Source organism: Paroedura picta, chromosome 5 (assembly GCF_049243985.1).
Source record: "Paroedura picta isolate Pp20150507F chromosome 5, Ppicta_v3.0, whole genome shotgun sequence".
In the NCBI taxonomy this organism is placed as follows: Eukaryota; Metazoa; Chordata; class Lepidosauria; order Squamata; family Gekkonidae; genus Paroedura; species Paroedura picta.
This window is the reverse complement of record NC_135373.1, coordinates 101,010,358-101,036,799: the sequence shown is the minus strand read 5'-3', so window position 1 is coordinate 101,036,799 and position 26,442 is coordinate 101,010,358. Positions and strand designations below refer to the sequence as shown.

At 46.2% G+C, this 26,442-nt stretch overlaps 3 protein-coding genes across 7 annotated transcripts in view; 2 read left to right on the top strand and 1 right to left on the bottom strand.

Annotated features, from left to right (window-relative positions):
• Window positions 1–6,121, top strand: part of SOX10 (SRY-box transcription factor 10) — a 23,075-nt gene extending 16,954 nt beyond the window's left edge. Inside the window, exons 3-4 of the mRNA XM_077339492.1 lie at window positions 2,869–3,134; window positions 3,555–6,121. Coding sequence (XP_077195607.1) covers window positions 2,869–3,134; window positions 3,555–4,264 — 976 coding nt within the window. The 3' untranslated portion in view covers window positions 4,265–6,121. The remainder of the gene's footprint in view (window positions 1–2,868; window positions 3,135–3,554) is intronic.
• POLR2F (RNA polymerase II, I and III subunit F) overlaps window positions 1–15,821 on the bottom strand; it is a 16,651-nt gene extending 830 nt beyond the window's left edge. Inside the window, exons 1-5 of one of the 2 annotated variants that reach the window (XM_077339501.1) lie at window positions 15,666–15,821; window positions 15,140–15,209; window positions 14,553–14,683; window positions 12,229–12,300; window positions 10,835–10,944 (exon numbers count right to left, since the gene is read on the bottom strand). In XM_077339501.1, the coding sequence (XP_077195616.1) occupies window positions 10,854–10,944; window positions 12,229–12,300; window positions 14,553–14,683; window positions 15,140–15,209; window positions 15,666–15,685 (384 nt within the window). In that variant the 5' untranslated portion in view covers window positions 15,686–15,821 and the 3' untranslated portion in view covers window positions 10,835–10,853. Of the gene's footprint in view, window positions 1–10,834; window positions 10,945–11,296; window positions 11,349–12,228; window positions 12,301–14,552; window positions 14,684–15,139; window positions 15,210–15,665 lie in introns of those variants that run through there. The other variant, XM_077339502.1, reaches the window with a different exon arrangement.
• C5H22orf23 (chromosome 5 C22orf23 homolog) lies at window positions 15,772–26,438 on the top strand. Of its 4 annotated transcripts, none has more exons than XM_077339497.1 (7): window positions 15,772–15,899; window positions 21,307–21,420; window positions 21,632–21,694; window positions 22,335–22,523; window positions 22,908–23,039; window positions 24,096–24,196; window positions 25,089–26,437. In XM_077339497.1, exons 2-7 carry the CDS (start codon window positions 21,315–21,317, stop codon window positions 25,203–25,205), a joined length of 708 nt encoding a protein of 235 aa, XP_077195612.1. In that variant the 5' UTR covers window positions 15,772–15,899; window positions 21,307–21,314; the 3' UTR covers window positions 25,206–26,437. The 4 variants fall into 4 exon arrangements, with proteins under 4 accessions (XP_077195612.1, XP_077195614.1, XP_077195613.1 ...); XM_077339499.1 differs by lacking the exon at window positions 15,772–15,899 and adding an exon at window positions 20,284–20,515 and having other exon boundaries at window positions 25,089–26,438; XM_077339498.1 differs by lacking the exon at window positions 15,772–15,899 and adding an exon at window positions 20,284–20,626 and having other exon boundaries at window positions 25,089–26,438.
• The last annotated feature ends 4 nt before the right edge of the window (window positions 26,439–26,442 follow it).

Below are 26,442 nucleotides of genomic sequence, written 5' to 3'. Positions count from 1 at the left end.
TGCTTTCCTGTTTGAGTCTAAGTACAGAGATAGAGCAGTTCTAGGATTCAATCTTGGATAGAAGATATTTGCTTGGGGAAAGGTTGCTGTTTCTGAGTAGTATGGGCAAGGTACTCTGTACATGCTCAGAGATGCTGTGTTACCAGATCAGACATTTAAAGATTTTTAATTGATTTAAATTATTTACATAAGCATTTACACTTGGTTTGTTGCTTAGTCAAATATAATTAAATCTTCATGTCACCAGTGCCTCAAAGGGTCAGATCAAATAATATTGAAAAACACATTACAATTCATTGTTAGAAAGACCTTCTATCTATATCTTTTTTCCCCATGCCAGTAAACATATTATACCTTTAAACATTTATCAGATAAAAATGGGAACACACTGTCAATAACCCCATTTTTCATGCCCAAGATCACTGTTAATGCACTGATAAGTATAACCTTCTGGATTCATTTACTCTGCATTTTTCTGTTTATGTGTTGCTCCCCCAGGTAATATTTATCCTGCCTCGGTTTCCTAAGCCTCTTAACTGGTGTGAATAGCAGTACCGGTAGCTTGAAATATAAATGTGTTGCATCATCTCCCACATTTGGGGGGGGGGGAGCCATTTGTGGACAAGTGTATCGCTGTATGCTTTTGACAATTTTTGTTTGTGCCAAGACAAAAAATTCAACCTGAAATGGGTGGAATGCAAAACGTGATGGCATCCCTGGAAAAGACAGGCCAACTGCAGTCTATCACAGCGTTTGTGTCTTTTCTGCCTCCCTAAAGAATGCACTGAACCACTGAGGAGGGATATGCTCACAGCTTGCTCTTTCTACAAACAAAATCTCTCTCTCTCTCTTTCTGTGGATTGAATGTTGTCAAGTAGTTTCTCACTTATGGCAACGCTATGAATTAATAACTCCCAAAATGTCCTATTGTGTCTTGCAAACTGAGGCCTGTGGCTTCCTTGGCTATGTCATCTTGGGTGTTCCTTTTTTGCTGCTGCCTTCAGCTTTCCCTAGCAAGAGAAAATCTAGGTCAGAATAGTAGTTTCCCCCTACAACCTGGCCTACTTCACAAATCCATAGAGCTTAGTGACAATATTGAACAAAGCTCAAGTCCAGAGGTACCTTTAAAACCAACAAAGTTTTATTCAAGGTATCACCTTTTGTCTGCTGGCATACTTCTTCAGATGTATTGAAAGGGAAGTTACCAGTCCCTACATATAAGTAGAGGATAAGCAGCAAAATAGCATACAGAATAAGAAAGGTGTTTAACGTTAACAGATGCAAGCACCAACCCGGAATAACAAGATTAGTTTATATGGTCACCATTTATTTGGGGTAAATTCCAGGGGTGAAATGTTGTGAAGGAAATAAATATATTGAAATTGAAGACTGATGGGCAGATGTACCTTTCTTAACAGTCGACTGCTGGAAGTAATTAACTGAGATCCTGTTGTGATGCTCCATCAATCTCCTCTCAAGTGGAGGAAACAGTACAGTGTCCTCTTCTTTTAGGTGGTACGATTAGCTGTGTAGAGCAGGGGTAGTCAAACTGCGGCCCTCCAGATGTCCATGGACTACAATTCCCAGGAGCTCCTGCCAGCAAATGCTGGCAGGGGCTCCTGGGAATTGTAGTCCATGGACATCTGGAGGGCCGCAGTTTGACTACCCCTGGTATAGAGTATCTCCTCTGCCCCCAGAACAGAGAAACATATTCCAATCTATATTTCCCAAATTATTTTATGTTCTACTGTTCATTACATTATAGTCTGTACAATCCTATTCAAGTCTACTTAGAAGTAAGTGCCCTGTTATTCAATGGGGCTGACTTCTAGGGAAGCTCAGCCATTTTCCCAGAGCCGGCCAGGCACTCCTACATAAGGAACATACAGAGACATCCAGTGTTAAAGGTGCAATGGTCTGTCTCAACTTTGGAAAACACAAACTGAACTGAAACTGGGTAGCGTTGCCAAGGGGCAAATTAAAAATGCCTTCAGGGCGAGATTCGGCCCATGAGCTGCCAGTTGGCAGTCCCTGACATACAGCTGAAAAAAAGAATATAGAGAACAAAATCTAAAACAAGCTAGTCCAAAGTGCAAAGGTATGGGACTTGGTGCAACCCTGGTCTAACCCGATGGGCCGAGAAATCCTGTTCTAACAGGAGAAAAACTGCTAATATTACAGGAGTTGCCTTACTTTTCTATAGTGTCTTTCATCAGAGTTTCACAAGGCCGTGCTATGTTTTTAATTACTCTCCCCAAACAGTATCTATTAAATAGTGCCTTATAATGCAGGGCCTGTTAAACAGAGTCGAGACTGAGGCCAGAAAAACCCTAAAGATTTCTGCTACATTTGGGACATTCCAAATTATACAGCCCCTAAGCTATGCAAAGCACATTACAGAACACACCACATGGCCATAGAACCTCCAGAGAACACATCACAACTCCTTGAAGCCTCACTAGAGAAAAAAGCACCACAGAATTCCATGGGGTGGGTGGGCAATGGGGACCCAATCATTTGATATATGGTTGACTGCTAGTGTTTTCAAGGTAAAACTGTGCTCATGCCAAATGGACCAGATGGCTGATTAGCTGACAGCAGAATATTATTTAGGCTCCAGAAAAATAAAAGGAAGACAGCTGATCACATGCCTGGTAGTCTCGTGAACTGACCTTAAAAGCTTTGCTGAGCCACTGCAGAACGTCTTCAAGTGTGTTGACTAGCGCTGTGGCCAGATGTTTCCCTGCTATGCTGCTATGAGATGCTCTGTGGTGGGTTTATATATGTTAACATAACCTCGAGCGATACGTTATGATCCTGGCGTTAAGAAACCTCTTCCTCCATCTGCCCCAAATCTCTCTCTGGCAGACTGCTGAACGAAAGTGACAAGAGGCCCTTCATCGAAGAAGCCGAGCGGCTGCGGATGCAGCACAAGAAGGACCACCCTGACTACAAGTACCAGCCACGTCGTCGGAAAAACGGCAAGGCTGCCCAGGGGGAAAATGATAGCCAAGCCGAAGGAGAAGCTGGTGGGGCTGCCGCTATCCAGGCCCACTATAAGAATGCCCACATGGACCACAGGCATCCTGGTGAAGGGTCTCCCCTGTCTGACGGACACCCTGAACATTCCTCAGGTTAGTCTAAGCCAACCGCTAGACCTTCAGCGATCCAAGGCTATCGATCATAGCTGCTTGATGAATCAGCAGTCAAAGACAAAGGGCAGCAACATGAAAGCCAGTTTCTTCACCTGACATGCACATAAATCAATAATTAGGGGGGGGGGTTATCAGTCAGCTGGGCAGTATGACCAGCATACCCCACAAGAATGTATTATACCCAGTTGCCATCTTGGTTTTCCACTGGGTACCCATTCACTGGATGTTCTATGGAGATGTGACTATTAAGTCATGAGTGGTGAAGGGGGGAAAGTTTATCAATGCATTTGGGTTGCACTGAGACTGATTTGTTGCACTTTCCCCACATACTGTATGTATAGTGAAATGGTAATGGACACATTTTTCTGTTTTCCTCCCATGTTGTTTTTTTCCTCACAGGTCAAAGCCACGGGCCCCCTACTCCACCAACCACTCCGAAGACAGAATTGCAGTCGGGTAAAGCTGACTCCAAGAGAGAAGGGCGTTCTTTGGGGGAAGGAGGAAAGCCTCACATCGACTTTGGCAATGTGGATATCGGGGAGATCAGCCATGAAGTGATGTCCAACATGGAGCCCTTCGATGTCAACGAGTTTGATCAGTACCTGCCACCGAATGGACATGCTGCTCACCCGGGCCATGTTGGAGGCTATGCCGCAGCTGCCGGTTATGGCCTGGGGAGTGCCCTGGCTGCAGCCAGCGGACACTCTGCCTGGATCTCCAAACAGCATGGAGTCTCCTTGTCTGCCACCACATCATCGGTGGTAGACTCCAAGGCCCAAGTGAAAACGGAGGGTTCGGCTCCAGGGGGCCATTACACTGATCAGCCCTCCACTTCCCAGATAGCATACACATCTCTCAGTCTGCCCCACTATGGCTCAGCTTTTCCTTCTATATCAAGGCCCCAGTTTGACTACCCTGACCACCAGCCCTCAGGACCCTACTATAGCCACTCCAGTCAGGCTTCCGGCCTCTATTCGGCCTTCTCGTATATGGGGCCCTCCCAACGTCCCCTGTACACTGCCATCTCTGACCCAGCACCTGCAGTGCCACAGTCCCATAGCCCAACACACTGGGAACAGCCTGTGTATACGACCCTCTCAAGACCCTAGGGAATGGGGAGCAGTGACCAAAGCAGCAGCGGAAAGGGTCCGAAGAATCAGCCCCAGAAGACGAGCCTCCGAGTTCTGAGGCCATTCAGTGTAATCCAGTCACCAGAACCCACTGAATATCCGGGCGTGTCTATCCTGACCGCAGTTATCGAAGGCTCACCTGGCTAGAGGAAGGTCCCTGCCCACCCCCATTCTCCCAATTCCTGATTGGCTTCCAAGATCCCATAGGCCTTCTAGATGAGGACAATTCTTGGCATGGAGCAAATAGTCATGGTGAAGTTTTTGTTGAGCAGACCAAGGATTTAAAAAAAATTAATACCCCCCTCCATTTTCTTCCTCTCTCTCAAGTTGCCCAGACCATCAGACTGGTGGTTTACAAAGAAAACAATGGCCATAACTTTATCACTCACTGTGGGTGAAATGTGGCTTGTCAGCCACCCCGGCGGATATGTTACAGTAGGAGAAGTAGGGTGGAGCAGCTGAAGCAGAAGATGCTCTAGGGCATTCCTGTTTCAGAGTTGCACGTGCATGAATCGCGTTCCCCATTGGAAGACCAACCCATGCTTGCTTTTCCTGATTTTTAGCATTTGCATTCCACCTTCCTTTATCCATCCCACCACTTCTCTGCTGCCTGGCTCTCTTAAGACTTTACTAGACAGTACATTGGACTCAGGAACTGCATTATATGCTCTGGCCACCTTTGCATTACAGCATGTGTGTAGTACATGCTGGTCCCCTGGACCATGAGAAGCAAAGGGGACAGAATCCTACATTGTTGTTATGAACATTTTGTATTGCTAGTTGTTTCCATCACCTGGCTTCCTTCTAAACTTCCCCAGCTAGCTGCCTAATACTTCAGAAGATACCCTGCCAAAGCCAGTGCTTATTTTGTTTGTTTTAGCATGCTTATGAAAGTGTATGTGTGTGTGTGAGAGAGAGAGTGTGTGTGTACAGTTGTATTTAAGCAGGTGTGGGAAGGCAGAAGCATTTTAGCAACCAGAACTGTAAGTGTGATCCTCCAACCATTTGCTTTAGCATGGGGGAGAAAATGCCCAGAGAGCATCCAGATGACCAGAGCATTCAGCAGATAGCGCTGCAATGTAAACAGCCTAAGCCAGATTTCAAAAGGCATTCATGTAAAGTATACAATGAACTAAATGATTATCAGTAAACTCAATGGTACCCCCAAATTTTGTACCTAGAGTGGTCTTCCTCGCCCTGCCAAAATGGTAGGGATGCTCCTGCTCATGTATTCAGAATCAATAGAAGCTGAATTCAACCACAGCCACAAGAAGGAGAGCACCGCTGCTGCATCCGATGCTGAATGGACATTTAAAGAGAGAACATGGGGCCATTTAAAGTTAAAATAGATCCATGTGAGGCAGCACTTCCAGCTAAACCAAGCTCTCCTGGCTTCCTTGGGGTGAAGAAACGGCTTGCCTGTTCCATGGGCTTCAAAGAGGCATGTCACTTTACAGTCAGCTATCATCTTAGAAGACGGAGGGATGAATCGCAAAGCACCGGCGAAAAAAATTACGCAAATACACGAGGATGGGTCACACTGAAGGTTGTTCTTCCCAACCCCTTTGGACTGGAATGGCTGAGGCCAACTTGCCTAACATTATGTTTATATACGCTTGCCTCCATTTTCAGCAGTGGATGATTGTCTCTGAAAAGAACATGTAGAATGCCTGTTTCCCTCGTATGCATGCAACCTATTAACTGCTCTGCACCCTTATTTATGCAAGTAGCATATTCCCTCCTTCGCTATCCCCGGCGTCACAACCCTGTGCTGTCCTAGCACCAATTAACTTTGCATCAAATGTATGGAATAATAAACTTTAAAGGTTTCAGCTATGTATGCCAATTGCTGTTTCTTCTTTTTTGCTCTATTACCCCCTCCCCCCACTTGCCAAGAAAGAACTGAAAAGGACAAAGAACTGTTCCACAAATTGCCTTACACTGCTCACATTTCTTCTGTGATGGTTGTTGAAAGGACTCTGGCTAACAGGGAAGCTCTCAGGGCACAATCTTTCACGGGACTGGGATCTCCAGTTGCAGCCCTTGCCCGTGAAATGCCACTGTGAACGCTTACAAGGAGGGCGTGGTGGTGGTGGTGGTGATGAGGCTGTAGTACATCCTGTGCATATGACAGAAGTTAATTTGCCTTTGTAAAAGGTTGCCAGAAAGGCTAGAGAAAATGTCTTCCCCCATTCATAGGGGGCTAAGGTGTGAAGCTTCCCATGACATGGAAGTGAATAATATCACCTGGTAAATAACATTCCATTAAGCCTCTGTTAAAGGGGCAGGGCAGTTTTACCCTTGGCTGCTGGGAACTCTGAATATGCCATAAGTACATAATGTAAGAAGAGCTCCACTGGGTCAGACCCTCACTCTGATCCAGCCTCTTGGTGCACTTGACAGTCAACCAGTTGTCCATAGGGCCAAGGTTATAGAGGCAAAGCCCGTCCCTTGATGCTATTTCCTAGCACTGGCATTCAGAGGTTCCTTTCGGTCAGCATGACTAGTAGCCCCTGGTGAACCTCTCTTCCTTGAATCTGTCTCATCTCCTTTCAAAGTTGCTTATAGCTGTGGCCATTATTACTGCTTCTGGCACCATATTTCGCAACTGAAATAATAGTTGAGAACAGAAGCATTTTTTTTCCTATCCTGAATCTAGTCTCTATAGCCTTTGGGTGAGAGTGGGGGGGGGGGGGGAGCACTATCTGCTTTCTCTGCCCAACACATAATTTTAGAAACCTCACACATCCTCCTCAGTTTTAGCCATCTTTTTTCCAAACTCAAATGTCCCAGGCACTTTGGCCTTCTTTTTTTAAATAGAAAAGGTGATCCAATAATCCTTTTGAAAGGGCACCCCTTGCACAGCAATTTATATTAATTGTGCTTTACGTTAATATTGTCTTTTTTGTGAACCCACTCCCAACCAATGCACTCGATGACCTCACATTCTAACACTAAGTTGAAGCAGAGAAAGGAGAATTTCTCTTGGTTCTCTTTATTCAGTTTTCGTAATTTGGATTGACTTAGGTGGCCCTTGCCAACCCAGTTAAGGCTATTAAAACACATTAGAAGATTCTTCAGTTTCCTTCTCACTCTACAAGGCCCCTTTGCCCAGGAGTATCTTCTTTCCTCCATGCCCTGGAACCTACCATTCTCCACCACGATTCTTTTGTTTCAAACTTCCATACTGTCCTCAAAGACAATTGATCCCCACTTTTTCATGCTGCATAGCCGTCAAGAAGATCTAAAGAACATTTTCATGGGCTCAACCGATATAGGGTTGTTCAGCAAGCCTTTCAAGCTGATCAGACAACAGATTCTTCATTTACAAATATGCTCTTCCAAGACCAAGAGCAGCAAGGTAAGAAAAAGGGTTATGTAGCCAGTGACCATTGTTAGCAAATGCCATGTTTAACATAGCAGAACACGCTATTTGGTCATTCTGTATGTGGGCCTTTGCAAAAAAATGCAGTGGGTGTAGTGGGTTATGTATTTGGCCTGATCTTATCCTTACTGGCCTGAATGGAAACCTTTGGCTCAGGCCATACAGAGCAGGGTCATGTTAGCTAAAATGTTTTAAATGCTCAGCTGAAAACAGAAATTGTGGGGAGGGGGCATCTTTATAACTGTGCCAGAATAATTTTAACCAAGTGAGAGTTAGTAGCCAGTCTCTTACCCTAACAAAGAAAAATGATCCAGGCTAACCGAATTCCACTAGATTTCAGAACCTATGCAGGGTCAGTACTTGGGTGAATATTTTACTTGGAGATGATCGAGGAAGTCTGGGGTTGCTAACAGAGGCAAGCAATGGCAAATCATCTCTCAACATCTCACGCCTTGAACACCTCACAGGGCCACCATGCGTTGGCTGTGACTCGATGGCACTTCCTTCCTCCCGCACCACCACCACCACCACCACATCTCCATTCAATGTCCACCTAGGTAAGGGAAGCAACAGGACAGTAGAGTGATTTGTCAGGAAATGGAAAAAACCTTTCCTGGGTTTCTCTCTGGACTTTGAAGTAGGATGCATACATTCAAATGCTCGGTCCCAGCAAATGAGACCATTACATCATTGCCACCACTGGCTTTGTCCTTTACTTCCCTGAATGCGTAAGCAAAAGCAAGAGTGGAGATTCCAAACCCGCTTTTGCTGTAAATGAGACCTTTGGAGAGTGGAATACGTGGCAAACTGCCAGACAGGAGATGGCTGATGTTAGGGGGCACAGGAACCCTGCATGAGGAACAAAACCTAGCAAGCCAAAATCGTTCCTTCCAACATAATCCAAGTGTCCTCTACGCTTCCCCAAGGGGGCAACTGGGCAAGGGAGTGGCGGTGTGCTCTCTTAAGTCATCGGCTGGCAGCAGTGAGTGCCAACAACTATGCTTCTGTCTTCATAGCAAGAGCAGGATTCGGCACCCACCAGCTTCCACATTGGACACAAAAGGCCTGCACATTCCCTCCGCAGTCTGGTGGGAGCTGGCCTTAGACTCTTTTGCTATCCCTTTAACTGTATCTGATATAGATGCAAAGCTTGGGCTGAGAGGAAGGGGGGCATTAAAACAAAGAAGCTATTTTTTTAGAGGACCAAGAAAACGACTCCCGCGCTCCACTGCCAGTGCCAAAATGATCGCACAAAGGCACATTTCATTACTGAAATTTCATCACGCCAACGTGATTAAACGCCAGAGAAAGGAGGGGGGTGGGGGTGCGCACAAGGCGGCTGGTAAGCTATAACTCTGAAGGTTAACCGTTTATTGGCGGGGCTCCTCTAAACACCTAACACATTCCTTGTGGCTTTAATGCCTGCACATGCTGCATGCTGACTGTCAAACCCCTTCACTGTCATTTATAGCGACAGCCTTTGAAACTACTCTTATATAAAAAAAAAAATTACTGTTCCCATCTCTGCAGGTGCACACAGAATAAATCATTAGTGAGTACAACATACAAACAAATGTTTCCGGCTAGATTGAAAAACCTCAAAAGACAAAGGAAAAGCTCCATTAGCAACATAGGGTAGCACTTGGAAACTCCTGCTGTGCATGATGATTAACCTGGTTCCTTCCCGTCAGCCATGGGAAGAGATTGTACAAAGTTCTGGAGTGTGGAGTTAGCTGTATAAGGACAACACTCATTATTTACCTAAGTTGAATTCAGGAACAAGCAACTGACTCCCCGAGCTACTGGTTATTGTTCCGGGGTGGATGAGGGTTTAGGATCATTACCTGTTCTTGACAGGTTGGTGTTCTACTTGAAGAGTTAGGTTTACATCCTTCTTGACCCTGCCCTTTCACTAGATTCTTCATTAGTGGAAACCACTAAGGGTTCTTTCTACCTGCTTTGGTTGGTGATCCGTCACCTGAGACCAAGATTATGCTAATGTAATCTATGCATTTTAAATTTGGGGTGATGAGGTTTTAAAGGTTGAACTAGTTTTGATGATTGTGGTTTATAATTTCATTGGAGATTGCTTTCAGCTTTTAACTCAAGTTGAAAGAGATTCACAACTATTAAAAAAGACAAGGTAACAAATGCCCATTTTAAAAGGTAAGACTAGCAATTAAAACGTAGCATCCACTTCCATATAAGGCATTCTGAAGATTCAATCCAAAAGGCTGCTTGCTTCTGTTACCCTGAAGCAAATATATCATTTTGTTTGATCTGTTCCTTTGAAATGCCCTGAACAGCTTTTTCTTGACATAAGGAGATTCACTGCAGCAAAGTTTAAGAACCTCTCTTCCTGGTATTTCAGGGATGCATGTAGGGCTTTGCAATGAGAAAGCTGCCTATGGCACATCTACAGCTGTAACTTTAGTTGGAAAGAGGTGCATTCAAAGCATAAACTATACCTATGTGTGTCAAGCTGATTCCTTACTCGGTAGAGACTCATCAAGGCAATTCTGCTTCCTGCTACAGAACTGCCACTGTAAGGGGATCCTGTTGATTGATAAGGAGCTGGGGCAGGAGCAGGGAACAATGGGAGATTTGATGAGAGTTGCTCTGTGATACTCCTGAGAAGCCCACAGAGCCAGTCCTGATCAGAGGGGAAATTGAGGTTTCCAAGGCAACTCGCTCCCAAGCACAAAGGCATGTCTGTCTGCTGACAGGCAACAGAAATGTCTCCTCTACCACAGGCCCCTAGAAAAGGGCGTAGGTTGGGAGGAAAAAGGGTCTCTCAATTGCTGCGGAGGACATCTGGAAGCCTGGCAGCTGCAGGATCACTTTAAAATAGCTTCAGTATAATACATTGGGAAAAACCAAATACTGCAGAAGCTGCTCTTGTCTTTAAGTTTTCTACAGGGAGATGTGGAGCTTCAAAGGCAACAGGCACCCCATTTTGCTTTCCAAGTTAGCCACAGGGTAAGGGGCAAGGATGTGTAAGAGAGAAAAGATCACAAGAGATGGAGCTGCACAAAAAGTCGCAGCACTAAAAGTAAGGGGGAAATGTGACCAAGACTTCAAACATGCAAGAAGGAAGTAACAACTGAATAAACATTTTAACATTTAATTGCACAAAAATAAAAACTGTGGGAAAGGGGACTTGCAGTATGGAAAGGAAGCTGGTCAATCCGTGATTATTAATTCATCTACACCCCAGTCTTCATAACTTCCATCTGGCAGGTACCTGCGGATAATTATGGGAATCTTCCGAGCTCTGAAAGAAGGAAAGAGGAACACATAGAAAAAGGATAGTTTCATTATATCACTGAAGCTCTCAGTGAGGTATAGAATCCCAGTCATGTCCCGTGCTTCTGAAAACAGTAGTATAATGAACACTGTTACATTCTCATAGGTAAAGATGTCTCCTGTGCAAGCACTGAGTCATGTCTGACCCTTGGGGTGATGCCCTCTAGCATTTTCTTGGCAGACTCAATACAGGGTGGTTTGCCAGTGCCTTCCCCAGTCATTACCATTTTACCCCCCAGCAAGCAAGCTGGGTACTCATTTTACTGACTTTGGAAGGATGGAAGGCTGAGTCAACCTTGAGCCAGCTGGCTGGTATCAAACTCTCAGCCTCGTGGTCAGAGCTTCAGACAGCATGTCAGCTGCCTTACCACCCTGCGCCACAAAAGGCTCTTGTTACATTCTCATAGAAATCATCAAATACTCCATGGAACCTGATCAGGATATGCTCAGGGCACAGCTAACAGAGACAAATCCCAAACCAGAAGTTAAATTGCTAATGAACAGTTGGAGAAACAAGTGAATAAACAACCTAGTTAGGGGTCACAAATAGCCCCATCTTGCAGAATCTAAAACATGTGCATACTTCTCCAGTAACTGAAATGGCAGCCTTCCTTCTCCCAGCAGAATACAACAACTGTTTAAAGCTACTGGAAAAAGTGAACAATTCAATACTGAAAGCAAAGAAATTTAAATCCAGTTTAGTCTAAGAAAGACGTTTTAAGGTCAACAAAGTAATTAACCAGCTTGGAGTTAGTCCAGAAATTCAGGCTAAAAAAAGTGGAGCATACGGAAAACAAAGCCAAAGAAATCTTTCAAAACTCACAAGAATATATTACAATGGTGAGAAGCTGTATCCAACAGCATCTCTAGTAGCAAGCCCCCAAATCTCAAAACATCACTGAATCAGAGAGCTTCCACACAGCTCCAATTAACCCTAAAGCATGGATAATTTCATGTTTGGCCTCACAAATTTATGTCCCCATAAAGTTATGCAGGCATGGAAGCACAAATGGTAGAAAGAACCAGCTTTTGCATGCATGTTACAGAAAAAATAAAAAATGTTTGACATTGTTTGTCAAAATAATGTTTGATATTAACAAGACAAGGAGGATTAATTTATGTTTTTTTCTTGCCAATTTTGTTGAAACTACTGTTTTATGCCAGCTGAGGGGGGGTGTTCTTGAATAAATCATAAGAATAAGCATGCTGCTAGAATTCACACACACACACACACACAAAACTACACACTTACTTCAGCTCTTTCATTGCAATCAGCAAAGGATCCATCTCCCCTTCCAATTCTACCATCACCGGAGCACACATGCTAAGGGGAAAAATAATCCAGAATCATTACATAAATGGGGATAAGCTGTGTCACATTAAAAAGTCGTATGTCATAGTTGTTAGATAACCTTATTATTTTGAGAGACACCAGCAAACAAAGTCTTATGTGCATCACCAAAACAACTCTGCTTTTTAGGATTCCTGCAGGTACAAGGGTGGGAGGAAATCCATGGATATATATAGACATGGAAGTCCATGTGTATTTGTTTAGGCTTAATAGGTCACAACAGTATTGCAGAAAGTATCTCTAATCACAGAGCAATTGCATATCTCTACATAAACACTACCCAATATTTTGCAGTGCCTTATCCTGAGCAGAAAGAGGCATGGCTTTCCACTCCAGTGTACTCATAATGCAATATGGAAAGCCCTCCCCCACTAAAGGATATCAGGTATCCCAACTATTAAGCAATGCAAATAAAGATTTCTGCTTTCCATACTTTTATTTATTTATTTGACTTTTAACCACCCCTCTCAACATAGCCATCTCAGGGCAGTATACAACAATTTGAAATGACAATGAACTTTAATACAATAACATTTAAACATTTAATAATATAAAAAAATAACTATTAACAGATTCTTATTTGCTGTAGCTGTCAGTCTATGTCATGAGGTTAACTCTGTTCCCTTCTTGGTTCCAGGATGGGAATTCTGTGAAGGGCTCTTTTGCTGTTCTATTATTCCAAATACCTGGCAGAAGAGCTGTTCTGCAGGCCCTTCAGAACTGTGAAAGCTCCTGCAGGGCTTGCAGATCTTCCAGAAGTTCATTCCACCAGGTAGAGGCCATGACTGAGAAGACCCTGGCCCTAGCTGAAGCCAAATGTACATTCCTTGGGCCAGGGATCACCAGCCTGCGCGTGTTGGCAGAAAGAAGCACTTTCGAGGGGGGGGGGTATGGTCAGTTAGGTGGTCCCTCAGTTACATTGGGCCCAAACCACAAAGAACCATAAAGGTCAAAACTAACGCATTGGACCTGATCCAGAAATCAACCGGAGGCCAGTGCCTGGCCTGAACACAGGCTGGATTTCGACCCTCCTGTATTTTTAAAGGGGGTATCATGCTGTGGCTAAGAGACTGAACTACAAATCAGGAAGATTTGAGTTCAAATGAATCTCTACCATAAGGTACCATACCTAACTTTAACCCAACCCTGAATCTGCACTATGGAGACTATTAATCTACCTTCCAGGGTTATTATAAAGATTATTATTATTATAAAGATTGCACCAGGAGATGCACAAAGAGCTCTGTATTTGCCTAGTTTTATTTAAATATTTACATTTGCATTCAAAAACATTTATGAAAACCGAAATCACTGTGTATGTAATATCAGCATACTGAACTGAAAAGAAAAATGACAACTATTTAGAAACTTGGAGCTACAGTTTTAATTTATTCTGAGGACAAAAGAGTATCAAGCCAATACAGCCAAGCACCTTGACAGCTTCACTTTAACATTCAATAACATTTGCACAATCACTATGTTGGCAGAAGACTGGATTTGTTATTAGAATTACCTGAATTCTACCATCACTAAAACATATTAGCTGTTTCTCCATAACAGGTTGAGAAGTTAAAAGCACACCCTCAACAAAAACAGTAAGCATGCTTTGTGGCCCTAAACACCGGAGGCTCCTGCAGAACTATATTTTGTACACAGAGCAAAGCATGTGATACAGCAACAAGTACCACCTGAGAGACATGCCACAAATACTACCAGAGAAGGATTTCTCCTAGCTAATTTGAAACATCTATCCTTAATGTTGTGCTAGAATGAAAAGACACCTAATTTCTTCAACATGTACACAGTTATACAGACAACATGTGAAACTTCTGAATTGAAAGCAATAAGGGAGAGCACGTGCGCAGTTTCACCACTCCCGGGAAAACGGTTCAGGGAGCAAAAAACACTGCTTCTGCAGTCTGACACAAGTCTTCCTTCCTGCTACCCACTGTGAAAACCAGTGTGGTGTAGTGGCTTGAGTACAAGACTAAGATATGGGAGATGCAAATTTGAATTCTCACTCCACCATGGAAGCTTGCTGGTTGACCTTGGGTCAGTCACATATTCCCAAACCTAACCTACTCCATAGGTTTGTTGTGAGAATAAGACAGAGGAGAAGAGAGTGATAAGAAATGTACAAATAGACAAAAGTACAAAGCTGAATTTCTGTAGATGCCCACTGACACCTAATTTCCTCTTTAGCGTGTGGCCCAAAAGCTACTTACGCTATCTGGAGGGCACGGGTGCCAAGAACTCTGGCCCGCTCATATTTGGTCATATAGGGTGTGGTGATTCGCTTCTGGTTTGCCTGCTGCCGCTCTCCAGATGGCAGAATTTCTACATTCTCCTGACCCTCCTGCAGAAGAAGTATAAGTAACTGTAAGCACATTCATAGAATTGTTTATGACAAGTTATACAATACTAGTAATAAGAGTTGCTTGAATATTATCTTAGTATATTTTGGATATGAATTTTAAAATATATTCATCAAATATATGAGTCTGCCAACTTTTGTTATTCAAAAACAAGCTACAAGGTAGGGGACTCCCCTTAATAAGCTTATACTTATTTCTAACTGAAATCACTTATAATACCTGAATCAAAATATTATTGGAAGGACAATTAGCATAGGAACTGGAATCATGAATTACACAGAAATGGATTTCCATCCTTGCTCTTAGGTTCCTGGACTGACACATGTGCCATGGCAAGCACACACACAAATGCGGAAAGAACAATCTGTGAAGAAATATCTTGGGGCACTGTACACATCAATGATTGGGTGAGATCGCTATAGGTTAAAGAGACTTACCTCCTCTGCATTTTCCAGATCATCTAGCCCTTCATCTTCCTCCACATCATCAAAATCATCTCCATCAAAACTGGTTGAAGAAATATACAATACATCAAGTGCTGCAGTCTTGCTATGTTTTTGTATACAAGTGCTCCCTTATATCTTTCCACACTAATGACCTATTAAATATCCAAATAACTCTGGATATAGCTGGAAAACCAGAAGGCCCCTCGAAACCAAAGAGGCTAACCCTGAAACCATCACCAAAGCAGGCATGCTCAAAGACTACGTGTTTGCTGCGGAAGCTTCTCTTCCCCACAAATGCTTGTCTTGGGAGTGGGGTTTTCCTTGCTGTCGGAGTGCGCGTGTGTGTGAAGGGGGAAGCGAACACCACACACGGTCAGAGACACTCCCTTCGTCGTGAGTTAACTGAAGAGCCCCGGGCCCGACTTCGAGGCCTCCCCGGCCGGGCCCACAGCGACCTGCCGGGACTCTTCTCCCCGACGCCGGTGCTCAAACCATCCCTCGCCCCGCGCGCCCTTACTTGTCTTCGTTATCCGACATGCTGCTGCCGCTGCGGCTTTTCAAGAGCAGACGCCCGCCCGGCGAGCCGAACGATACAAACTACCCCACGGGAGATGAGGAGTACTTCCGGGTCAGAACAGACGCTACCGGAAATTGACCGTTGTCATGGTAAAGGGAGCCGCTAGCTCGAACGGGTGCAGGGGGAAAGCACGGTTGGCATGGTAACGTGAGCTGCCGGCTCGGTTAAGAGAAGGTAAATAACTGTGATTGTCTCTCTGTGTCTATCTTTAGGAGTGCTTTCGTCCCGCTGCCTATGTGGCTTTATTGAGACCCGTTCCTTTCAGGAATGGAATTTTTGAGATGACCAAAGTTGCTTCCCAGGCTGTGCGTGAAACACCCAACTACGCTCCAGTTGTTGTCCCTGAGCAGGGGTAGTCAAACTGCGGCCCTCCAGATGTCCATGGACTACAATTCCCATGAGCCCCTGCCAGCGAATGGACTACCCCTGTCCCTGAGCTTTGGTACAGGAAGTTGTCTCGAGGCGTCTGGTTAGGGAAGAAGCCCTAATTGTAATAAGATTTTTAAAAATTAAAATGTCACTCTTTTTGAGTTTGTATATGTGGTCCACAAACTGGAAGAATAGGAGGTCCCAGAAAAAAGCGCTTGTTGTAAAGGACAGGATTGTAATCTATTGCAATGTTTACTATATGCATAACCTCCCTCTTTTTATTGTGGCATCTTCTGCCTTACCTGCTTTAGACAGGTCTCTAATTCTATAATCCTAGTTCGACTACATTATTTATTATTATTATTATTATTATTATTATTATTATTATTATATTTATATTTATACCCCGCCTCCCCCCGAAGGCTCGAGGCGGCTTACATAAACCCGTCCCCTAAAACCATAAAATGACAATAAAAACCAATGATTTACAATAATTGTAACAGCGATGGCGTAGCCTACTCATTTGCTCTCCGCATCCTCATCTACGGTGGGGGGTGACGCTCTCTACCACCAGTTTGTGAGGGGGGGGCTGATCTTCTTTCCGCCCGGCCTCAGTTATAAGCCTGGCGGAAGAGCTCCGTCTTACAGGCCCTGCGGAATGCTGGTAATTCTCGCAGGGCCCTCAGCTCTTCCGGGAGCTCATTCCACCAGGTTGGGGCCAGGACCGAAAAGGCCCTGGCCCTAGTCGAGGCCAGGCGGGCTTCCTTGGGGCCGGGAACGACCAGTAGGTTAGCCCCCGCAGAGCGTAAAGCCCTGCGGGGGATATAGGGCAAAAGGCGGTCCCTCATATATGCTGGGCCTAGACCACGGATGGCCTTGAAGGTCAAAACCAAAACCTTGAACCTGATCCGGAAGGCGACCGGTAACCAATGCAGCTGCCTCAGAACTGGCTGGATGTGAGCCCTCCATGGTGTAGCTGTGAGGACTCTAGCAGCCGCATTTTGGACGAGTTGCAGTTTCCGGATCAAGCCCAGAGGCAGGCCGGTGTAGAGCGAGTTACAGAAATCTAGTCTAGAGGTGACCGTCGCATGGATCACTGTGGCCAGGTGTTCAGAGGACAGATAGGGCGCTAGTAGCCGAGCCTGGCGAAGATGGAAAAATGCCCGGCTAGCTACCTGTTTAACCTGTGCCTCGAGTGTTAGTGAGGCATCGATGGTCACCCCTAAATTCCTGGCCTGAGATGCGATATTAAGTTGCGTCCCGGCCAGAAAGGGTAAGCGCGCTTCCTGATCTGCCCCCCTACGGCCCAACCACAGAACCTCCGTCTTGGAGGGGTTGAGTTTCAGGCGACTCTGCTCGAGCCATCCAGCTACGGCTTCCAAACATCTGGCAAATGGATCTGGGGGGGAGTCCGGGTGGCCATCCATGAGGAGAAAGAGCTGGGTGTCATCAGCGTACTGGTGGCAACCCAGCCCATAGCTCCGTACCAGTTGAGCCAGAGGGTGCATAAAGATGTTAAATAATGTAGGAGAGAGCACCGAGCCCTGTGGGACCCCACAAGGGAGCCGGTAAGGGCCCGATACTTCCTCTCCCACGGCTACCCTCTGTGTCCGGTTTTGGAGGAAGGAGCGTATCCAGCGTAACGCTGTACCCCTTATCCCCGTACCGGCAAGGCGGCTCGCTAGCAGCTCGTGATCGACCACGTCAAACGCGGCCGACAGATCTAAAAGAACTAGCACAGCAGAGCCACCTCGGTCAAGCTGCCGACGAAGGTCATCCAACAAGGAGACCAACACAGTCTCCACCCCATGACCAGGGCGGAAGCCAGACTGGTATGGATCGAGTGCCGAAGTATCTTCCAGGAACGCTAGGAGCTGGTCCGCCGCAGCCCTTTCCACCACCTTACCCAGGAACGCTAGATGCGCTACTGGGCGGTAGCTTGCAGGGTCATGTGGGTCCAGGGATGGCTTCTTGAGGAGAGGGCACACCATCGCCTCCTTCAGCACCTCAGGAAACTCCCCCAACTGGAGAGAGCAGTTAACAATATCCCTGAGCTGCTCACCTATCCGTCCATCCCTCCCCTTAAGGAGCCAAGACGGACAGGGATCAAGGGGGCAGGTGGTTGCCCTCATCCTCCCCAGCAACCCGTCCACTTCGGATAAAGAGAGCCGCCTGAAGCCATCAAACGTTACCTCCAAAGGCGGCCAACGGGCCTCTAGTTCATTAACTGTATTAACTGTAGCTGGAAGGGAGTGGCGGAGCGACAAGACTTTATCCGCGAAATGGCTCGCAAATGCCTCACAGCTGATGGTCAAATTCCTACTATTTTGGCGCCCATCTTCCAGGGCGGTAAGAGATCTAATAACCCTAAATAGTTGAGCTGGGCGAGAGCTAGCGGATGCAATTTCCGCGGCAAAGAATTCACGTTTAGCCGCTTTCACTGCCATCTCATACGCCCTCATAAACGTGCGATGAGATGTTCTTGTAGCCTCGTCACGGGCCTTCCGCCACACTCGCTCTAGTCGTCTCAATTCCCTCTTCTTCTCCCGGAGCTCCCCAGTATACCAGGGTGCCCGTTTGAGTCGAGGGCAGAGAAGACGTCTAGGAGCAATCTCGTCTATGGCAGCCGACAGGCGGGACTGCCAGTCCTCCACCATGGCCGCTAACGAGATGCCGGGAGGTTTCGGGTCCCGCAGAGCATTCTGGAAACCAATTGGATCCATGAGTCTCCTTGGGCGGGCAAAAATGCGCCCGCCGCCCAACTGGGGAGGGGGTGGGGTCTTGATCCGAGCCCGCAGGGCATAATGGTCTGACCATGGTACGGCCAAAGCTGTATCCAGAACCACCTCTATCCCTGCCCCAAAGATCAGGTCGAGGGTGTGGCCGGCCTGATGGGTGGGCCCAGCAACAAATTGCGAGAGCCCCAGCGTCGCCATGGCCGACACTAGGTCCGAGCCAAGTCCTGGGGGCAGCGCGTCCGCATGGACATTGAAGTCCCCCAAGATTATAAGCCTGGGGTACTGCAAGGCCCAGGCGGCCACCGCCTCCAGCAGGCTCGGCAGGACATCTGGTTGGGCGTTGGGCGGACGGTATACCAACCAGATGGCCAAACTCTCGACTGAGTCCAACCCAATACCGACGCACTCCACTCCCCTGATGTCTGGGGCCGGGAGAGCCCTGTAGGAGAAATCCTCCCGGACCAAGATTGCCACCCCCCCTCCCCTTCTATGGACCCGGGATTGGTGCAGGACCGCAAACCCTGGGGGGGCAAGTTCCTTTAAGGCGACTGTTTCACCACCCCTCGCCCAGGTCTCAGTCACACACGCAAGGTCGGCCCCAGACTCCGCGAAAAATTGTTGCAGAGTTGAGGCCTTGTTGTTGATTGACCTTGCATTGCACAGGACCAAGACCGGGTCCACCCTTGCCTCCTCCCCCGTATATCTGGGGATGGGACGGAGGTTAGAAGGGCAGCGAGCACGCCTCGGGCGTCTGCCGTGTAACCACGGCTTGGCCCAAGGACTAACACAAGTGCTCTCTGACCTTCTCTTGTCTAACCTCCTCCCCCAGCCATATCGCCCTTGACCCATTATGGACGAGATCCCGGCCCCAACTTGGGCCCCCCCTCGTGGTGGTACCCCTCCAATCATACTCCCAGGGGAACAAACCCTCAGCTAACTAGCTGCCCTAGAACCCTAGCACTAATACTCCTAGGTTGCACTGAATATCCCACCCTAGCCCCCCCAACCCAATTCCACCCACTAAACCCACCCTAACCTCCCTCCCTAACCTTATCTCTGCAAGCCAGCAGTCCTATTTCACCAGCAGGCTAGGGCCTAGTCAGATCCCGCCTCGAGGGGGTTCTCACGACCTTGCCCCCCACTGGTTCCAATAGATCCCTGCTAGGGCACCTTAACTTATCTAATTCCCCGTAGATGGCCTTGAGTATGCCCGTATTCTTATCCTTATCTTGCCCCTCCCCCTCAACCCCCTAATGAGCTGATTCGTGCAGGTGCTGAGTCCAATTTCCACTTTAGTCGGTCGCCTGGAGGTCCAGGGCTGCGTTTCCTGGATGATCTTCACGACCCTGCCAGGTCAAGCCACTAGAGAGCGCAGGATGGTAGATCTTCGTAATGCCGGTTCGTAGCTTAAAGTGGTAGCACAGCTCCGAAGGCCTCCCAGGCCAGCAGCTCACAATAGACCAAAGGCCCTTGAACGCCCCACCCAGCGGCAGGGCCAGCAGGGAATACGCAGGGAGATCTTCCTCCGCAGCTCGATTTCTTAAGTTTGGGGTGCTGGTTCCACGCACTTGCCAAGCAAATGGCTGCCCAAACCCTGGACGCTGCTCCGCGGTCTCTCTCCAGTCCCTTGCCGTGCAGGAGCGCGTTTCAGTTGCTGCGGCCTCACCCACGATTCCCACGCTGGTAGGGACTTCTTCTTTTGTCTCCCTCTGTGGACTTAATCGGGGAACAAGCCTAAAGGCAGCTCCCCAGAGGGAGGAGGGTGAGCTTGCAGACGTGAGGAATAAGGAGCAGGTGAGGAGGGGGGGAGGGCGAGGGGGGGTGAACGGTAGCGTTTCCACTACACCCCTGACTTGAGTTGCATTCCACAGCTGCAATAAATCCAGCCGGGTGTCTTTATCAAGCCGCAGGGTCGTCACTCCCTTTACTAGCTCTGCGTTCTCTCTGTTCTTTCTGTTCTGCCCATCCCCCTCCCTCGTCGCTCTCACCGCACTCACTGTTCTCAGCTCTGTCCAGTTCTTTTTCCAGTTCTTTTTCGAGTCAGTTCCGTCGGGTGAGGGGGACCAGGTGGTTCTTTCTAAAATCCTCCCCAAATACAGATAAAAAAGGATGCTTGAAGCCTCATTAAAACCCATTTTCCTTAGGCGTTGGGTGGAGCATTAAACTCCACAACTGACCGCGCCGCCATCTTATCTTATCTCTTATTGGATATTTTATGTTGTCAGACTGAATTGCTTTTCATATTTTATAATCCCCTGGAGGCCTCCCCCCCCCCAGACAGGTGGGCTATAAATGAAGTAAGTAAATAAATATATTGATAGTTTTTAGTTTTAAAAAAATGTATGGTGGAATACTGAGGGTGGAAACAGAACATGCCTTTGAGTTGTGGCACCATGACACAGACCAATGTGGGGAGTAAGCAAGTCCAGATTAATAGCCCTATCAGCAGAAAATACTTCTCTTTGCTTTTGCAGGTGCCCCAATGGCTTCCCGAGAAAGAACCACACCTCCTGTGGTGAAAGGCGCTGGGTTCTGGCATGTTCCCATTGTAACTGAATACAGCCAAGAAACACAGGAGTTATTAAAAGGTGATTTGCGAGGAACAATACTTATGAACAAGAGCATTTAGTGTCCTTGACCAGCAGTTGAACATTCCACATTTGGCCATAAACCTCATCTAAGCATCAGTTTGAACGTTCTTCCTTGCACTTGTGCCCACTACTGCAGGGTGCACGACACTTATAGAAGTCACTGGGATTGCTCACATAAGGATTTTAACATATATCTTTTGTGTTTTAGTGATGATGGAAGAATCCAAACTAACAAACTTCCAGCAACGTCGTCTTAGAAATTGTGTGAGCCGTGAGTTATTCATCCTTTTCTCTATGTAGTGCAGTGGAGCTGTTGGTTATTATTTCCCAGAATCCTAAATTTAGTTCAATTTTATTCACATTGCATGACCCATTTCCAAAGAAACAAATCATGATCTTGGAATGGCAGAACATATAGTGGGCTCATAAGGGCAAAGAGGAAAAGTCACATATGGTGGTTTCGTAATTTAGTTCAACGTGGAAGCCAGAACTGTTTCCATGTAAGATTCCCATGATGAAGCATGCAGCAAAACACATAGTTGTCTAGAAGATCTAATAAAACTAATCTAATCTAATAAAATAAATAATAAAACTGTTCAGCCTGCAACACTGAAGAAGGAAACAGCAGCAGCCAGAACATTTGCAGGGCTGTAGAGGAGGAGTTAATCAACTGCACCTGATTTTCTTTATTATTTTAACTAGAATTTTAAAATTTGCTTTATTTTAAGTCATAATGGCAAGGTGACCTATAAATACAACAGATAAACAAATGCTGAACTTTCACCAGGCTACATAGCTCTGATTCAAATCTGATCTCTACTGTCTTTAGTAAACACGCTGCCAGGCTCACATTCAGTTCCTTTATCCATAAGGTACAAGTTTTGCCTCCCTGACCTTCTTTCCTTTCTTAGGAGGTGATTCACTGCCCCTCCACTGCAACCCAACATCCAGCAAAGAGCCAGAGCTTCCAAAACCTGTTTCTTCACCACCAAAGGTTTTCTTATCGATCAGTCCATTTGGCAGACCTCACCTCCGCCCTGCTGAGGCCTGCCAGGCAGGTGATGCCTATACCCGAGAGAGATTCAGGCCACGAGCTACCCGTAAGTGACCATACTTGCAATGCATAATCTCACAGTAGTGCTGTACTAGTTCAATTTTTACATCCCCATATATCTGAAACCTCCAGCTTAAGCTCAGCTGAGATTTTTAGAGGAATGTACTGAAATCTTCCATATGTTAATTTCTCCTCCTAACCTCTGCAAGCTTAAAGCAGCCTGTCCTCTATCACTAAGCCTCCCATCTTTTTTGCTACCCATTTCTGTGCCAGCTAAACTTTCCTGTGTTGAGGTTCTTGCACAAATGCAGGTGATTGATTTTATATTAGAAAGTACCCCCCAAAATTTGCACTTTTCCGAACAATGTGTGTAATGTTGTCACCACTTCTCCCTCACACTTCAGTTATTATCTTTCTTTGCTATTCACAGGAGACCTGGAAAAGGAGAAGGAAAGGCTACAAAATATCTTGGCAACAGGAAAGGATAAAGTGGAGGGAGCGCTGCGGAAGAAGCCAGTTAAGGTGGAAGAGGCGGTACCGGAACCAGACCGGTTTGAAGAATGTATGTAATCAAGTGGGTTAAAAGCAGTGGTTTGATTTACTGGCCTGGGGAGACTAAGAGAGAGGCAGCTCTCCCTTACTTGGGCATTAGAACTTGTTAGATGAAAGGAATAGCGGTATCATCAGGTTCAGTGAGAGCTTTGATATAGAGACTTGGCTATATTTTGCCCACCCTGATGAACATTATTTCCTAAATGGGAGCCAGAGCAATGACTCTTCTGCACTGATTATCAAGTGATTTCATGTACCTCTTTTCTGAATCAAATGATTTCATGTATATTTTCATTTCCACATGAAACTGGCTTCAGCTTGTGGTACAGACTTTTCCTCACACGAATGCTACAAAACTGGATAGAGGGCTACAGGAGACTGATAAAGGAGGGGCACAGCAAGCTTGCATGGGGTGGTTTCTCATCAGCACATTTAGCTAGTGGAGCTGACCTTCTGTAAGGCTTGTCCTTACAGCTATACAAGGTATACAGGCAGCCAACAGTGATGGCACCAACTTAAGGTATGTCTGCTAAGGTAGAAACAGCACATAGAGGTAGGCTCTTGTACTGCTTCCAGACTTGGCACTGCATTGTACATGCCTCATCAGATGTTAGAGGCCTTTGGGGCATCCTCAAGATTAGATTCCATGCAGGATTTTCACTTATAAAAGGAGGGATGATTTTTTTCAGCTCTCCTTCCCCCACCCCCATGCTGTCCCTGGGAGTTCTGTCTTCCAGGAGCTGCACTGTGGGAGGCATTTTGGGCTACTGTAGGGAGAGGGGAAGGGAAAGGAGGCAAGATACTGATGCTCTGCAGGCAGAAATCTTTTCTATCTGCAGGAATTTCTAGTGGAACTAAGCCTCAGTCTACATATACCAGCCACCCATGCAGAAGCAAGCTAATCAAGCTTCTCCCTCTGGAGTGATGGCTGTTTTTCATGTTTAAAAACCATAGAGATAATAAATACAGTGCGGGACATGGGTGGAAAATTGGGATGACTCAGAGTTGAGGCAGTAGTGCTTCTGCCTCCTCATTCCACATAGCATTCTTTTTGTTCCCTGCTTAGTGGTGAACGAAGTTGAAGATCGGAAGAAGTTTCTGGAAGAAATGGAGGCTCTAGGACAGGGCAAGTTGTACCAAGGGATCATACTCACTGAAATATCACAGGTATTTGGACTTTTCTAGTGCCAGAATCCTAACATATGCAGCATTGAACATTACTAGTCCAGCTTTGTACTGGGGCAAAGATTAGACAGAAATGTGTAAGATAGGAAAATCCTTTTGCAAATTAATACTAGCTGGGAAGAAGCTTGCCCAGTTGTCTACTGCTGCAGGTTAACATAAAAGGAGCTCTGGTGGATCAGACCAGTGGTCTATCTAGTCCAGCATCCTGTCTCACACAATGGCCAACCAGTTCTGGAGAGCCAGCAACAAGGCATAGAACCTCCCCCTGATGTTGCCTCCTGGCTCTGGATTAGTGCCTCTGAATACGGAGATTCCCCTTTTCCCCTCTCAGCCCCTGCAAGTTCAGACCCAATTAGCCTATATCTGAAGCTGGGATTGTTTCGTCCCATTGTGCATCACCTTATGTTTACCAACACTGAACTTCATACGTACAGTTGTTATCCACTCAGATTGTGGAGGTCCTTTTGCAGCTCTTCACAGTCAGCCTTGGTTTGCACCATCCTGTGTCATATGCAGACTTGGCCACTACAGTACTCAGCCCTAGTTCCAGATAATTTATTACTAAATTAAATACTACTGGCCCCAATATTGACCCTTGTGAGACACCACTGCTTGGTTCCCTCCTGGGTGAGAACTGGCTGTTGATTGCTACTCTTTGCTTTCTATCATTTAACCAGTTTTTAGTCCATAAGAACCCGTCCTCTTATCTCATGACTGCTAAATTTATCCAGGAGTCTTTGGTGAGTTATCTTATCAAAAGCTTTTGAAAGTCCAAGTAGATAATGTCTACCAGGTCACCGTTTTCTACATGTTGAGATAATTTTTTTTTAAATGTTATCCTCATTACCACCACCTCTTTTATTCTTATTTGCAGAAACTACGGGAGATGGAAGTCATTGATAAGCAGAGAAGCGCAGAAATGCGAGAGGCCGTGGCTAAAGCCTTCAATATAGGCAACAGGCCTGATCCTGAAAGCAGGGACCAAGAGTAGTCTTTTCCGGCTCCAGAATGTGACCATTGCTTCCTTCTGCTACCACCGGGCTAGGCTTCCACAGACGACAAGAATGTGGGTGGTTCCACCTGAAGCCTTTGGCAGAAGACAGTTCCAAAAGTTTGTATTGCAAAGCATGGAAACGAGAGATCAGGGTCACGACACTCCTAGCTTTTAGCAGCCATTCGGTTTTGGAATGGAACTAGTTAAAGGCATAAGGATACTTTCCCTCTAAGCTGACTAGCGAGGGCTGAACGAAAATTACTGTTGGCTACAGCAGGAGACTTGACCTTAATTTACACGAAGCAGACTGAAGCAAATGAATTCACAGGGCTTCCCAGTGTCTTGTCTAAACCATTTTGTTCCCTGTGTGAAGCAGGTTTGCAGCACAGCTGTTTTCTGCAGGCGGAAGCCCCCTTTAAGTGAGATGCTGCTCGTGTACAAGCAATACCTTTGGCCTCAGCCTGCATCACTTTCGACCCATGCCTCAAAGTGCTTCATGTAATGTTGGCCTTATTTTTAATTTCATAGCTGCCCCAAGTAAGATTGCATGCACATAGGAACGTCATGCTCAGACCACCAGAGGCAGCCACCTTTGTTAATCAACGTGTGCCCCCCCCCTGCCCAATCTCAAGCATGTGTTCATAGTTAAGTTTTACCATGAAAGCATGTCCAGGCAAAGGCCTTGGATTACCTCACTACACTCTATTTCCCCAAATACTTTTATCCTCAACCTGGTTCATTTTTGTCATTGAAACAAGGCTGGAAGAAAAAAGAGTGGTCGATCCCATAGAAAGTTGCTGCTCAGGACAGGGAGGGGGTATTCCCCCTTCCCACTGCAGACTTGGGACTTCCTCCTCATGCTGTTTCTTGGGACTTCTGATGCACAGGAGCAGCATTTTGAGGGCTCCCCAGGATGGGAAAAGTTCCACTCAATAGATGAAAATCCCATGCATTAGTAGATTTCCTGCAGACTCCAAGGCAGAGCATAGTATGACAGTGTGGGAGAAGGAGAGCATTCAGTTTCTCTCATCCTTGCATCCCTTTTTCTATAAGAAATCAACCCTCCAATGCCTGTTTTGGATGTGAAAAGGACAATGTGGCTGCTCCATTCAGTCTACTTTGGCCCTCAGTTGCTCTGCTTTGGCTTAATAAGGGAAAGTACACAGCTGAAGCATCTGTCTTCCATTTAAATAGATACTCCCCTCCTGCTGGAACACAGAAATAAATACTGCAA

Bases quoted from the DNA above. Each gene is read 5' to 3' on its own strand.
- C5H22orf23 (XM_077339499.1), top strand. From the start codon at position 21,315: ATGGCTTCCCGAGAAAGAACCACACCTCCTGTGGTGAAAGGCGCTGGG. The intron at 21,421-21,631 runs GTGATTTGCGAG...TTTGTGTTTTAG, and splicing joins AACACAGGAGTTATTAAAAG to TGATGATGGAAGAATCCAAA. The intron at 23,040-24,095 runs GTATGTAATCAA...TTCCCTGCTTAG, and splicing joins ACCAGACCGGTTTGAAGAAT to TGGTGAACGAAGTTGAAGAT.